Source organism: Stigmatopora argus, chromosome 16, assembly GCF_051989625.1.
Source record: "Stigmatopora argus isolate UIUO_Sarg chromosome 16, RoL_Sarg_1.0, whole genome shotgun sequence".
Lineage (NCBI taxonomy): Eukaryota > Metazoa > Chordata > Actinopteri > Syngnathiformes > Syngnathidae > Stigmatopora > Stigmatopora argus.
This window is the reverse complement of record NC_135402.1, coordinates 4,401,885-4,418,498: the sequence shown is the minus strand read 5'-3', so window position 1 is coordinate 4,418,498 and position 16,614 is coordinate 4,401,885. Positions and strand designations below refer to the sequence as shown.

The 16,614-nt window shown below is 39.2% G+C and overlaps 1 protein-coding gene across 4 annotated transcripts in view; it reads right to left on the bottom strand.

Annotated features, from left to right (window-relative positions):
* The window catches only part of dcc (DCC netrin 1 receptor), a 107,252-nt gene that overhangs the window by 33,133 nt on the left and 57,505 nt on the right, over window positions 1–16,614 (bottom strand). For 2 of the 4 annotated variants that reach the window (XM_077622952.1, XM_077622953.1), the window contains exons 8-12: window positions 15,033–15,297; window positions 10,939–11,093; window positions 10,690–10,838; window positions 10,425–10,563; window positions 7,403–7,452 (exon numbers count right to left, since the gene is read on the bottom strand). In XM_077622952.1, coding sequence (XP_077479078.1) covers window positions 7,403–7,452; window positions 10,425–10,563; window positions 10,690–10,838; window positions 10,939–11,093; window positions 15,033–15,297 — 758 coding nt within the window. The remainder of the gene's footprint in view (window positions 1–7,402; window positions 7,453–10,424; window positions 10,564–10,689; window positions 10,839–10,938; window positions 11,094–15,032; window positions 15,298–16,614) is intronic. The other 2 variants (XM_077622954.1, XM_077622955.1) reach the window with 1 other exon arrangement.

The following is a 16,614-nucleotide window of genomic DNA, read 5'->3' as shown; positions in this document are numbered from 1 at the left end:
ATAAAAAATATATATTGCACGGATTGATGATGTTTATTTCTTTCCATCAGTCCAACTAGCAGTTGAAAAAGTCAGCCAATGTTATATGGACAAGTGCCACACCACCGCAAAATTCATTAACATTTAACAGGTGCCTTTTCCCTCTGCTTCTCCTCACCTTGCTAATGGATTATAGCAGAACTGATGATGGAATGGTACCTTGCCCAAATACCTCCATATTTGGAAACAACCTCCCTCGTTTATGCCCGTCGTCGCTGCATGCTTCATTAACTAATTACCCTCTTTGACAGCACAGCTAGATGTGGAGTCTCCATGGAAACGATACGGAAGTTAAATATACGTTGGGACAACACCGATGGAGGGGCGCGCTGGCAAACCATCCATGAAGGAGAACGGAGATTCTCTTATGAGACTCAATGTCTGACTTCATTCATTTAAAAATAATCACAAGGCACACTTCATTTGCATATTCCAGGTAAACCCGCATAATCAGGTTTGATCCGAAAGGAAAGAAATTGCTAAAATATATCTCTTTCGTTTCATGGTTCAAAATCACTATAAATGCCGTGTTAAGTATTTTCTTTTTTTGGTAGCATTTTTGTTTCACAGAATGTAAAAACAGCCTCCTATTTTAAACCTGACAGTCCTACGGCTACTAAGTTTTACGACTTCAATCCAACTGGTGCTAATTGCCCAATGATAGTTATTATTTCATGCAATTTCATTTATTTTAACTGTTGTTACTCTTGCTTCTCACTCCATAATCAATTTGAACTTTTTTTAAGCAAACATAAATGATTCAGATGCCACATCAATATCTCACTATTTGAAAATCCAGATTTTTTTGTACTTCTTTTCAAACCAGGAAAGAAGCTATTGACAGAAGTAATTCTAAAAATCCTGATACCTTTAGTCAAGATGGTAAAAATAGAAAAGAATTGATACATAATCTATAATTTAAAGGTGAACAGCTCTTGTGTAAATATTTGATGAATCTACCGCAACCTGAACATTACATTTTCTTCCCATCTTTTCCTAACTCCACAATTGTATGCAATCTTTAGATAAATACAAATCATCCACGAGCTTCATTACTTTCATAAAGGCACATAAAAAAATCAAATCTTGAGGAACAATACATGTGAATTATTTCAGAAATTGAAAGTCATATATTATAACTATCATCACACATAGCTGTCAATATTCTGTTTTCTTTAATTCAGAAGATTACAGATCCTCAAAAACCCAAATGCAGTATCTCAGAAAATGTTGAATTTAGAAAAAAAGACCAATATTAGAACTCACGGAACCCTACCTGGTACAATATATACGCCAACATAAGTGTACCAGCGCAACATAACTGTGCCTATGTGGACAAGCCCAGTGCAAGAGACAATTTTGCGGATTAAAATCGCATTTTTATCACCATACCGAATAGGAGGCCTATGTTTAGGTGCATTCAGTTTATGTATCCAGACGTGCACCAAGAATGGCATACCAAACATGCACAGGTTGACAATGTGATTGCAGCTTTCACCCGGAGGACATGAACAAACAGTCCCAGATTGAATTCTGAGTGTTTACACACCTGATAGTGTGTGTTGATGAATGTGTGTTTGTGGGCAGGTACTCGATTGGAAAGGACGTGGTGTGACAGATGCGTTTTGTATGCCATTCAGAGTGCACGCCTGTCCATTGTCACGATTATTCCTTCAAATAAATCTGATAGGGGATTGGCATTTGGCGCCACCATTCTACATTCTTGAGATTGAGCTCTACGATATGTATCTTATCGGCACACTTCTTATATCGCCGCTAATCTGGTTGCATTGTGTAGGGTAGGCAGGCAGGCAATCTGGACTAGGATGCTCCCTGGATTGATCATTGAATCCCATGAGACAGACAAGAATCCAAATTTGAATTCATCTACAATAAATGTTGGACTATGTACGAAGACATATCTCCCAAAGAGACCCATCTTAATAAGCAGATGGGGAAAAATGACCGGGTACTTTTTGCTAACTACTATGTTGACCTGCATGAACAAAACTTAATTATTTCACTTGAACCCAACCTCCATTTATCATTATTTTTCAAATGACAGACTACTTTTAATTAATAGTACAGGACCATTTATAATTAGTATGTTCAGTAACATGCCGACTGTCTTTGTATGTAGAGTACATAGTATTATAAGGTGACTTAAGGGTAATTGTTTAGCCTTAGGTTTCAACTACTTTGCCAAGAGCACATTGTCTGAGGTACTCTTGTATTTCATGTACAATTTTGTTACTTAAGAGGTCATTGGAAATTCTCTTTTATGATGTTTTTGAAAAATTGGGAGGGAAAAAATATCCCGATATCATTCATTGTCATGGGAATAAAGGGTAGGGAATGAATTTAACGAGAGGATTTTTTTAATTTATTGAATGTTGTTTTTGAAAGGCCCAAAGAGGCCGTTTAAATTGATCTGAGTCTCATTCTGACTCAACAGGAAGCAAACAAAATGTTCTGTTCTGCTCACACATAAAAGTAGGGTTGGCATGTTAAATCAATTTCCACAATGCCATCTTATTCCTGACCCTAAAAGTCCAGCACGAGAGAAACTGTCTGGAATCTCAAGAGAATTCAAAGTACATCCCCACAGAGGGCTGTATTCATCCAAGCGTTCAAATATCGCAGCCACTCTGACAGTAACGCTCCATTGAGGAGAAGAAACTTCTGGAAATGCCAATTTTGAAGCTGATATCCGAAAAGTTGATCTGATCTTGTAATTATCAGGGTTATTCCAAGTTTGTTTAAAACAATGCATGAAATCAGTCAAGTCAAACAGTTTGCTTTTTGGCCCTTAGAAAAAAGTCTTTTGGTTTCTTACTGTACAAGTGGATGGGTCGTCACATATAGATGGAAAGCCATTAGGTTGCATCTGAATTGACTTTATGTCTGTTATGATCTGCTGGAACAGCGAATGCATTTCACTCTGGCATTTACATATTGTAACTCTATACTCATGCTATTCCGGACTACTCTGACAAAAACATAGATCTTCATTTTCTATGCATGTGCATCACAACCTGTCTCTAGATTCGATTAGATTCTATCAGGCAGCGCAATCAGAATTTTTATGGTACAGTAAACAACTGTTGTTATTTTATGCCATTTTGTAGTAAACGTTATTAAAGCAAAAGAAACGAGAATTACGATGCCGTTTTGTTGTATTCATTCACTGCAGTCAGACCCACAGTTGTGTGGTTAAGATTTAAGGTCCATTTTTTGGATTCTTTGCTATTATTTTTAAATCATACTCTCTTGTTCGGGCAATTTCATAGCTTCCACAGCTTATCGCCGTTCCTCTAAAAGGGATATATACTACTGCTGGTCCCAGTTTCTGCAACTACCACCTGCTCCATTGTATGCACTTGCACATTTCATTACAACTGATGTGTGCGAGCGTGACACTGTTCTGTCAACAATGAGGCAACATCTGCTAAGCTTCCAAACAAACATAGACAAAATTCGGTGGCCATCATGCACATGTACGTTATTAAGGATGGGACAGGTGTGTAAATCCCGTTTTCATTTTGGTTCCCATTTCAAGACCTTATCGCAGCCACATCACCCTCATGCATGAGCAGAGATGCTTGTAGCTCAAATATACGAAGGCCAGCTGGGACTCTGACTGAGAGCAGAGTTCATTCTGACCACTCTAGACAAGGAATGGCTTCCAAAAATGTTTCACAGTAGAGAACACAATGGAAATTACCATGTTACTGTGAATCTGGACACATGGAAATGACTAAATCTGTTACTAAACAAAAGATGAAAACAAAAATGAATAGGAAACATCATTGCAATGATCATTAGTTAATCAAAGCACAGTTTTGCTTTTGTCAAACCGAAGTCAGTCTCTTGGAAAGAAACAACCAATTCACTGTTGCTTGACATCAAATTGCAGCTCTGACATTGTGCATCGATCAGCCCTTTTAGCAGAGAAATATCAATCACATGCAGACCGGTAACCAGACAGAAACTAAATGAGGTCAACTCTCCACAGACAATTTCAAACTCCTCTTTATGGACATGAATTATGAGCAGCCCATATTATGTTTGGATTTATTTTTCATATTTCCTAATGCTTTGGATGGACTAAATATTTTATTGTCAGGGGGAAGAAATTGTTTAGAGCAAGGAATGCGTACAGCAGGGGTCTCGAACTCAATTTACCTGGGGGCCGCTAGAGGCAGAGTCTGGGTGAGACTGGGCCGCATCAGGATTTCCACAAGAAAAGCACTGATAAAACTTTCCAACGTTATCAAATATCTTTATTTTTTAACAAAAAATAATGAATTAAATAAATTAACTTAAAGATGAATAAAAAATAAATCAATCAGTAATATAAAACCAAATAATACTAATGAGCATACAGTAGATATACACTGGCTGGCTAAGTAGAGAAAATGAATTATTTTTATTCCGTTTCAAATGTCTGTATTAACAGCTCTTTAACCTTTAACTTTCTGAACTTGAATAGAACATTGAACATGAAATATTCTGAACACGGCTTCTTTTGCCTACTCCTTGCTGCTAGAGACCTGGCAGCGCTTCTTCTCACATAGTCACATTTGGCTTGAGGGAGGAAGCAGTGGAGACCCTCAGTAGAGCTTGAAGATGCTCATCAGTAAGTCTGGACCTGTACTTGGACTTATTGAAGTTCAAGGTGGAGAAGAGCTTCTCACACAAGTATGTGCTCCCAAAAAGGCACATGGTCCGCTTGAACCTTCGGGAAAGTTCAGGGAAGCTGGGGGTCAACTCTCTCAAAAATTGCCCAAGCCTGTCTGCTTCTCCACTCACCTCCCTGAACTTGGCTTTGAGTGCAGAGTTGCACTGCAGGTCAATGAGCTCCATTTGAAGCTCAGGAGGGGCATTTTGCACATCAAAGGAGAAGGGGTCCGCAAAAATTTGAAATGTGGCTTTGTGTGTCTTGAAGTCTGCAAATCTGTGATCAAATTCCTCCTGTAGCTTCGAAATGGCCTCAACATACTTCTCACCACTGAATGGTGTGCCTGCATCCACGAGAGCCTTGCATGCTGGGAAATGGCAAAGGTTTGTCTGAGAGAGCTGGGCTTTCCATAACACAAGTTTAGTGCAGAATGCTCTCACGTTGTCATAGGCAGCACTGACAAGTTGCCCCTGGCCTTGTAGCTTCTTGTTCAGTACATTAAGCTCATGTGTGATATCAACAAGAAAAGCCAAGTCCATGAGCCATTTGGGATGACTTAGCACAGGATCAATCAACTCACAAACGGCGTAGCTAGCTTTGACTGCTGCATTACTGTCTTTGGTAGCCTTCTTGAAGAGATCCTGTTGCCTCAGAAGACGTGTTTTAAGACTGGCAACCTGGTTGGCTCTCTCATCTCCCTGGTATTTTTCGTACTCCTCAGCATGTCTCATTGTACAATTACGTTTCAAATTGTATTCCTTGTGCACCGCAACTTTTTCAGTGTAAATGAGACACGTCGGGGTGCCCCTGTGTTCAACAAAGAAATATTGCACTCCCCACTTTTCTTGAAACTGTCTGTGCTCATCACCGACCTTTCTCTTCACGGCAGGCTTTGAAAGAGACATCTCTGGGGCTCTGTAATATGTTTTTCCACTTGGAATGAGTCTCGGGTTGATCTTTCACATTCAGTCGCGCGGGTTTGTGGCGCATGTGCACTTTCGCTCTCCGTTTCAATCGCGGAGATGGCTACAGACACTGAGACAGGCTGGATCACGGATCATAGCGCCTCATTCAGTTCTATGCTGAGAGCAGCGGAGGAGTGTGCGCGCCGAGCGGAGTGATCGGCCTCACGGCTTCTCCTCCGCCCAGCTGATTGGAGGAATGAATGAGTGAGTGAGCGAGGCACTGGACAGCCCGGCCGATGTCCCGCCCTCCAGAGCCGTATACCTCACCGTGATTGGTTCATTCAGCTCCGAACCAAAGTTCCCTCTAATTTTTTGTTGGTCTGAGCAGAAAGACAACCTCCCTGAGCGCACTGAGTACCAGTGTGAGCGACATCATCGGTACTCGGATGATTCGCCTAAAGACGTTTCGCCGACGGACGTTTGACAGACGGGCAGGTCGCCGAATGGACGTTCCACCGAACGTTCATTCGGCCGAACGGAGGTTTCGCCGAAACGGGATTTGAACGCTCGCCCCGCCGGATCGTGTGTGTACAAGTTTTTCAACCTCGGCCCGCGGGCCATATACGGCCCGTTAGGATTTTTAATCCGGCCCGCCGCCGGTGTTGTCCAAATTATAATAAAAATCAATGTTCGTCTACCATCAATGGCAGTCCGGGAATAAGCACACTTGGGCAGGCAGATGTAGCAGAACCGAGCCGTAAAATGACAGCAATCGGGTCAAATCCATCCTAAAACAGCATTTAATGATTAAATACAAATACTGGATGATATCGTGATGGAGGCAAAAAAACGTCTATAGACGTCCATTCGCCAAACGGCTCAAAATGCTCTCAAATTCAGTCAAATCCAGCTGAAAACAGCGTTTAATGATTAAATACAAATACTAGTATTTGTATTTAATCATTAAACTAACAAATACTAGTACGACCTGTCCGTCTGTCAAACGTCCGTCGGCGAAACGTCTTTAGGCGAATCATCCGGTCACGACATCATCATTGCTCGCTATCGGCACACCAGTATCACACCTGCCACAAGCAGGTGCATGTCAATGTTCCCTCTAATTTTTCATGTAAAACATGCTGTAAAACAAGAAAAACATGAGTGGACAGAGCTACTGCCACTGGCTGCCACTTAAACGGCGCCATCATGGGGAAAGGGGTAAAAAAAAAAAAAAAAAAAAAAAAAAAAAAAAAAAAAAAATTAAAAAAAAAAAATCGATCTTTCATATTAAGACGGGGGCCGCAAATTATCGTCCCGCGGGCCGCAGTTGGCCCGCGGGCCGCACGTTTGAGACCCCTGGCGTACAGACTGTTTATTTTATTGTATTAACTTTTTTAAATTAATTTTTCTACCATTTAAAACTGCGGCTGATTTAAAAGAGAGAAAAATGTTGACTGCTAGCAATATTCAGCTTGTCATGTAAAAAATAAACATTACCAATCAGTCTATTAAATCACATTAATCAATTGTGCAGCTCACCCCAAATAAAAGCAAATCAAATCAAATAAAAATCAAAATAAATTTAAATATATATACTGTTAGTCATGTTACTCTTTAAAGTTTTGCCACATTTATGTTACTTCTAATCAACAAATGCTCACAATAGACACCACCCAATGCAATGACAATCAGGTTTGAGCTATTTTTTTATAGTGTATCCTAACAAAATGTTGGTTTTTCGTCAGCAATTATCATTTGAGTTTCAATGTCAACTTACCCTGGAAAGCACAACCTCTAAGGTGATGTTCTGTGGGGGAGCGCTGGGAACTGTAGAGGAGAAAAAATATAAAGAGCTGGTTAAAACACATCCTCAGGAGCAAAATCTATGTTCTAAGGATTTAATGTTCATGTGTACCGCATATTATTTTAGATTTCTATTAATACAGTTTCTGGGAACCCATCAAAAATAATATTTTCACATATTGTTACGTAGGACCGTCATTCTAGGAGTCACGACGAGCAACGATATTACTGAGAAAAGACATCCGAAGAACTGAAGAATCACTTAAGGATAAAAGTGGACCATTTCTAACAGGTGCTGTTTCATTTTTAATAAAATGAATAGAAAATATACAAATCGGAAATTCATTACAATTCATGGAGCATATATTGAGAAGTCCCTTGGAGTGTAAAGGCCCTACTCAGGGATTCTGAGTAGTACTGAGTGTGTTCTCCTCACAACCATTGACATTCCTCATGTCGGGGCCTGATGTAAGATGTAAAAGTCTGTGTGTGGCGATGTGCTCTGAGCATATGATAGTGCTGCGACCCAATTGCAAACAGGGTTTAGGGCTTTAACAGAGTCAAGCAGGTAGTGCAGTCAGATTAAACCTCATTTTGTGACACCTTTAAGAGGAATAGCAGATAGCTACTTAAGCTAATGGTTTCATCCTCCTTGCAATCTTGCAAGGCTCTAATGTCAGGGGCTGCGGGTATGAGTCCAATTATGAGTCCACTGCGGTGATGTGCTGTGCAGTGACATTGCTGTTGTGACTAGAATGAGAATGAGTGGGTGTGGAGAGTTTGCGGAGCTCAATTTATTTACAGGGCACCCCTGAAAGAATGCAAATGAAATGAAAATGAACATTTATTCTTCAATTTTTTATACAGAGGAACATTTGATCTCTATGGATGTCTTCTAATGATAAAAAGTATATATAATGCAGTATGCCAAGGTATCTGTACGTAACAAATACATTGTTTTAAAGAGAGAGAGATCAAATCTCACTTGAAACATCTCAGTGTGGTATTTATACACACATCCTTCTCCAAGTTGCCCTTTGTTGAAAGCCTTGTGACCTACCTCGAGTGAAAAACCCTCATTTTAGTGCTTTTAGATCTCATGCCAACAGCAAAGCCACTAGATACAGTAAACATCTAATCCAAAACCTGGTAAATTTGGAATTGTATTATAAGATTGCATCCCGAGTCTGGGGCTGATGCTCTCTTGAACTCTTCATAGGCAGATGAAGATGGACGGACAATTTGAATGCACACTGTCTCACTGCCTACCTGATTAACTGTTCACGGTTTATCTATTGATTCAGCTGCTACTGGTAAATGTGCGTGCGTGCACATGCACTTGGGTGCGAGCGAGAGTAATTAGGCCACAAGTCATGGTTATCACAGAGCCACAGATGGGGAGATGCACAATACAACCACTCAGTAGCCGTGCTCACTTAGTCTCAGATCATTGTGTTGCGTGCTTGCAGCTGGACAGATGACTCCATTATCTTTCACTGTCTATGCATTGAAGATTATTTATGGCAACATTACCTTCTGAGCACCACTTAGGTCTATCATTTTAAAGCCGCGGGCAATCGGTCTTCTTTCGGTTTATTGTAACCCAAGAACAAAAAGAACGTCCAATTGACGTTGAAAGTTTGACCTTTTTTTTGTAAATAAATGGTGGAGACTACAAGATCCTTTTTTAAATGTCTGTTTAATCTTTACAATGGTTTCATCTGCTAGTATGCTAGTGGCCAAACCTGCATGAGTATGCTTAAAATGCATGAATTCTCAAATTTCATAAAGGTTAGATTGAGATCAGTTCCCTTTATACATGGAAAATCAACATTTCTGATTGAAAAAAGTCAATGTCTTATGCTCTAATTGGCCCTACTTTTCAAATAAGTGCCACAAACTCCAGCCTTTACAGTTCAATTATCGGCAAAACGGCTTAAATATTTCCAGCCGTTCATTTATTTTAATATTTTTAACTTGAATCAAAAAGTATAAAGCACTTCAAGCTTCTTGAGGGATTTAAAATTTTCCCTTCATATTCAGATATATCAGTGGCACATAAAATCAGTTTATCTCAATGCTTTGAAAAAAAATCTGTAACAATGAAGTCATTCCCTGCCATTGATGAATATATACTCATCAATTCCGTTTTCCAATGGTGTGGGTCAGGTGAGCATCTGCTTCATTGTGATTATCAAGGTTGAAATCAATTTTACTGCCGAACAGCCGCCAGCAGAAGGCAACAATGACCCATTTTAGAAAAGATGAGCTCAGTTTATGACTCTACTTTGAATACTTTCTGGGGTATACATGGACATTCAATAATGTTCTACTGCATAATAGAATAAAGAATAGCAAATCAAACATTTATTTCCTATTGAAATAAGAGGGCCTTTTTCCCCCATTCAGTCCCGTTCAATTTACACTGCATACAATTCTCTATGGGTCTTGAATAATCTGTCAAAACACTCCAACAGATCTTTCTATATGAGGATAGCTGTTCAGAACACAGAAAAAGATCCTTTCGGTCCATGATGAGATCAGTAGAAATGTATTGAATGAAATTGTATGGAGTCAAAATAAGTGTTAGCGATGTTCCACTCACTACGATGCATTTAACTTGAAATTCCAATTGGAAAAGCGACAATGCAAGGACATAATATTTGCATTTAAAGAGAGAACAGAGGTGCGCTCGTGTGCATCTGTGTGTGAACTTTATGAGAGTGTCACACTGAGAGGAGTTTAATTAAAAATCCAGGGTCCCCAGTGAAATGAATGTTAGCAGAAGAGCACCCGATCCGAGCGTGCGTAAACAGGGGTGTGCATACATATGCGCATACACACTCACCAACTAACCAAAGAACCCACCAAATGTTAAGTGCTACCTGGCATTGATGCCTAAAGCTTCACATTAGCTAACATGACATGCTTTCTAGTCATAAATGAAAAATATGGTTTATTCAACTGCTGCAGAAGATAAACTAGGAATCACTCACCATCGGAATGGGTGGTAACAATAATATTCTCGGAGGCTGTGCCGGGTCCAAAGCGGTTGATAGCCAAAATGCGAACTGTGTACTTTGTGAATTTATTGAGTCCTTCCAGCTTGTAGTGTAGTCCGTTGACGTCGGCACTCTGCACAAATAATAGGAATTAGAATTCTTTTAGAGCGCAATTTTGAAGTATGCACTGCACAATTGAATGAATCTAACAGTAAATATGTCATTTGGTGTGAGGTTTACAAGGTGAGTAGTTATTAACCTGCTCTTTGCTCAAAAGGCTCTCTGACCAGATGACTCTGTAGCCAAGAATTGGTCCATTGGGAGCACTGGGAGTCTCCCAGTTTATTTGTACGGAGGTTGGCGATAGAGCCTCAGCACGGAGTGACTCTATCTTGCTGGGTACCTGGACTGCAGAAATGATACCAAAGCCACAAAGTCACATTTAAACGCATTTTTCCAACATACTAAACCCACTCTAGAAAAATATATTGTTTTTTTAAAGTCTTACGGTCTGGTTTGGTTGTGATCCTCAGGAGGCTGGAGCTTTTTCCTGGTCCGACATCATTGTAAGCAACAACTCGGAAGCTATAACTCTCCTCTGGCTTCAGGTTGGAAACCATGAGCTCCAAAGACTCGGGCTCTGACATATTTACCGACCTCTCCCTATAAACAGAAAACAATATAAGGACAACTTTGGTATTAGACATTTCAAGATTGATTGATTTTTTGAGACTTGTATTTGGTGCTGGGAGTATCTTATGCATGTTTCAGTTTTGAAATTCCACAACAATAAAAAGATAGACACATTATATTGTGTAACAATGCAGATAATCAAGGCATAATCTATCTAGTTCTCCAGTAATTACAGTTAATCCAAAAAATGCAGCATTCTTTCAGTCTTCTAATCAGCAAAACATAGATGAGATAAACCCAGATGCAGTTGAGACGATTTTATGACACTAAATTGCACCTTTTTTTTTATCAATAACTAGAGAAAAAGTTGGGGGGTATAGATTTTTAGACTTGGTGACTTTTCAAAATTGTGGATCGAAATGATTAGGACAAAAAAGCAATGTCTTTTTAGGTGTGGATACTGAAAAGTATTATCGATATGGCATAATCTATTGTGAATGACTTCAGATGCAATAAAGTTCTGCGAATGAGATTCTGGCATGACATTACAGACACGAAGGTTGAGTGTTCATGTCTCTTGATGAGACCTTAAATGAGAATATGGCTATCACCATCATGTCTCTGGTGTAGTCACAAATCAATCTGAGTCAACTAAATCTGTTCACAGTACAGTGCTCAAGCCTGGCAGCCTATTATGGTGTACTATGATGTATTACCTCTTAACAGCTTGCCTTATACAGCTCATTTGAACCCTGAATTTGATGCCATTATAAAAACATTTGATTGCTATCAGTAGAACTCAAACTACACAGTTTTTCTAATGACTGAATGAAATAATCGTTTTGCGACTGAACTGTTGACAAAAATATACAAGTTTTGAAATGCTTCAAATGTACATACATAGTTAGTAGGCCAAGAATTAGTAGCAACTTCAGAAAGGTTAATTTTTTAACATACTGACATTATGTTGAATTTTTAAACTATTATTTGGTATAGAAAAAAAATGAGGTATTTTAATCCTCATGTTTTTTCATCCTCAAAGTATCAAAATCATTAGTCAGCCTGCATCATCTAACCAATCACGGGATAAATAATGGGCTGCACAATTGATTAATGTGATTAAATAGACAGTGATTGGTAATGGTTATTTTTTTACATGACAAGTTGAACATTGCTAGAAGTCAACATTTTTCTCTTTTAAAATCAGCTGCAGTTATAAATGGTAGAAATTTTAATTTAAAAAAAATAATTAAAAAAAAACAGTCTGTACTAAACAGTTTCTCCCCCCTGACAATAAAATGTTTAGTTAATAATACTTTGCATATTGAAGGTTCAGTATCATTATATTGGGTCATTTAAGCTATACCTAAAGATAATAATAACATTTTTGGTTGTGTTATACAAGCCTGCCAACAATAGTCGAGAGTTGCAAATTTAAGTCAATTGTAGAATGATTCATTCAGCTTGCCTCAAATATTCATGTGAATCACATGCAAAACCTCCAAATTGCACTTGTCACGATTCTGCCCAGAACGTATTTCCTGGTTGAAAGCTTTGACCTACCACACAGTGCTCATTACTGCTGAAAAGGTGAAGGGAAAGGGGTTTGTTGAAGGTGAATTTTGGGGGGGTTTGAAGGAGAAAAAGAAATTTCAAGTTTCAAGAAAACTTGTTAAATATCAGGGACTCCCCCCACCACCAACTTTTTTAAAAATAATTTGTTGAACTCTCAACATTTCATCCTAAAAAAGCAAGGCATCTTTTTAAAAATAAATTCCTTATAATTAACAGTAACATCTACTCCATCACGCTCTGTTACTTGCACTCTTCTTTCATGTAAGTTATTGGTATTGATAAAAGTGTCTGTATATCCTTCCAAGATTTTACGACTGACAAATCACATCCTATTTTCCCCCCTTAAATCTTTACGACTGACAGATTTTGTGATGTTTGATGGTAAAAAAAAAAAACTCTAAGGCTCTTAAGTCTAACTGAAGACTAAGACTACTAAAATGCTGCAGGCTGGCCAGTCCCTCAGGTAGCAAATCTTAAAAGCTTGGATGTGAAAGCATTCGGCTGGAGCTCCGACTGTCAGAGGTTACCATTTAACATCAGCCGGGGACTTGCCAATGTCACCCAGAGGGTTTTCTACTAAACGTTCAGAGTTGCCGTGTGCAGCAGAGCTGTAATGAAGGGACACAAGTACCGTTTGTCTCTTACATACTGCTTGCACCCAACAATTTTGGTTCTTTCAAGTCAGCTACTTTTAACCACAAAGAAGTACAACATTTCAAAGACCTTAAAACGACATTCGTCAACATTTAAAATTCATTCTAATACAAAAGCTCAAGTCCAAATGTGCGTGTAAAAATACACAATTCATCTTACAACATGACACTAGTGGAATAATCGCTTTAATGGAAAAAAATATGTATGTAATTAGAGTAAATTAGGTCATTGCAAGAACAATAGAAATAAATTTACGTCTAAACTGTGTCTGGAGTGATTTTGAACAGGACTGAAATCAGAACAAGCAATGTGAATAGCACTCACTATTACGATTACTATTGTCATTATTTTAATTACTTGGCAGTTCGTAATGTTTCCATTGTTTTAGTCAGTCCTGCTCCCTTTGTGTTGACCAATCAGCTGGCTTTAATCCAACGCGATGGTATTTCCAATTTGTTTGCAATTATTTAGCTCGGTCTATCCCCAACCATTGTTGGATTTTGCCATAGTAATAAAGCATTTTGTCCATCCCTTCTTTTGTCAATTTTGTGATCCCCTTGCACTTAACTTTTATTTTTATATATATTTGCAATGAAAGACTCATTTTGCAAATTTCCTTATGCTTGAGACCATCTTTTCCCTCCAAAACTGAACACATGCTGTTTTATGGATGCTATTAAATCAATGGGGTTTCAGACAACTACCTCTCTTACTAATCCTGATAAACATGTAAATATAAATGCAATATGGTCTCTTCAAAGTTAATTTAAGGTGAATCTCAAAGTGACCCCACCTCTTTGGAATTTTCAGTGTAATGCACACAAAGTTTGTTTTACCCTTGGAAAAACAATGCCCACCAACTCCAATCAAGGAATGTGCAACCATTGATACTATAACTTTGATTACCTTTTCATTTAGAGTGTGTATTTACTCAGAGCCAAATTAATTGAAGCCGTTAGTTCCCTTTATGGAATACAGCAATAGCACAATCCTCTTTATTGCTCTTTTCAACGGAGATGGTAGAAAGTCAGCAATAAAACAAACCCCAGGGTAAAATCATCCGAGCGGAGTATTGATTGTTTGGCTCTTGGCAAATTAAGACAACAGATTTAGTTTTAACTACGGCAGCATTAGCATTACCTTGAATTGTTTACCTCAATAGCAATGAGAAAGCATAAGACATGGAATTCAGTCCATGGATTGAAAAATTACATGTTGTCTGTCATAAAAGCAGGATTTCAGAGTAAATATCAGTGAAATGTTACAAATGGTGAGGCCCCGCTCATAATGTGTGCTGCACTCCATTCCACGGTCAAAAGATCAGAGCTATTTGTGGACTAAGAGTTCTTCCACACCACACCACACCACAATCATCTAATTATCCCTTAATGTAGGTGTCCCCCTAGATCTAACGTTGTACTTCCCCGTACTGTTCCTAGAAAGGTATACTATATACACACTTTTCCCCAAATAATCTCATGCTCTCCTGCTTTGTTGAAAGGAAAGAACTGTCCACATAAAACTGTTGATTTTTGGGCATTTCCATTGAAAGTTTCTGGCCAGATCAGACACCCTTAGCGGGCCACTTCCGGTCCATGCGCCTTACCTTTGACACCTCCGATTTAAGCTACTATTCATGTTTGTGCTCTGTTGTAACCAACTGAGAGTTTGGCTTAAACTAAATAATGTAGGATTAAAGTCTACTTTCAAATCGAAGCGCAACAAATAAAACAGTCTTACCGTTGAACGCCATCTTGGGAGTAATAAATGCCGTAGGTCTTTATTGATCCTCCAGTATCCTCCGGGGGGCGCCAGCTGAGTCGGACAAATCGGCTGGACACTAGGACAGGGACCAGGTCGCGAGGGGCGGAGGGGAGGGCAACGCCTGGGCTGGGGGACACTGGTAGGGGATCAGAGGAGGAGGAGTAAGTCAAAGGGGTGCCAGAAGGAGCAGGCGGAGCAGGAGGAGGTGTGTGGACAGGTCTATACTGAGTGGGTGGGGCTTCTGTGGACATTTCATCCAGGGTAGAGGGAGGGATGAGATGCAGGGAGGACAAGGGAGAGGAAGGACCACAGCAGGGATTGGAGGAGGGCAGGTGCAGCGAGAAGGTGACAAGCAAAGTAAATGTGAAAGCATCAAATAATGGAGGTGACAAGAACACATCAGAAACATAAAAAGACATGGAAGAGACAAGAAGGAAGAAAAAGGAGGAAGAAGAATAATGGTAAAAAAAGATCCCAGGACAAGAAGAAATATTGGCAGAAATTCCAACATAATAGCCAGTTAGGTGAAAAGATTCAACATTTCAACGTAAATATTGACATCGGAGCATTGATTTTCTCATTGAGGGAAGACGGTATACACTGTTGACAAATATTGGGCAAAAGACAAAAGAAAAACAACGTTTGGTCAGTACAGGTTAAAACTTTCAGGTTACCCGTAATCCAGGTTGGATTTTTTTCTCCTTGGTCAATTGCCCAGAATGTCAAGGAGGTTCAGTGTATGGCTAAGTGTCTCAGCCCAAAATAGATTATACAAAAATAATAGTCAGACACAACAGAGTATCGTGACAAGCATCTGATTGAATGGTAACGACAGTCTGCATTGTGTCTAAATTCATACCAGATGTGAGCACCCTCTCAGACATAAATAACCTCCCATTGCCTCATCAATATGTGAAACATCTAAAAGCTACTCTGCATTTATATTGATTCTGGAGCCTGTGTGATCTTGAGCAGAGTTTGGTTTCCACGGAGGGTTTCGAGACTGACAGAAAGTATTATATTGTTTCCGTTAGTTGTTATTTAACAAAAACAATCGATGCATACAATCGATGCAACCTTTGCAACAAGTCAAGAAAATGGAAAAGAAAATTGAATAGCATTGTAAAAATGTATTTCCACAAATCACATGAAAAAAGTCTACATTTCTATAACCTAACTTTTTTTGCTGTTGCATATTTCATAACTTTTGATTGCTTACTGTTTTTATCTACCATCCTATCCATTGTTATCCATCAGATTGTGTAGATAATTATTCGGCCAAAGCACAGCAAATACCAATCCCATGTAAGATATACCTTTTAAATCAATTCTATCTTCGTTCAAATTGCTTGCCAATTGATATTTCTCTAACACTCATGTCTGATTGTCTTTGTTAACCTCTATTTATGCAGAAGAGGCTGCTGTGCCTGTTCACTCTCCAACTTCACCCTGCTTCAAAATTCATACTTCTCTTTTTCTCCCTGCACTCAATTTCAGGGCTCATTTCAGCCAGCTGCCATGAACCCCCACCCTGCCACCCACACACACACACACACAC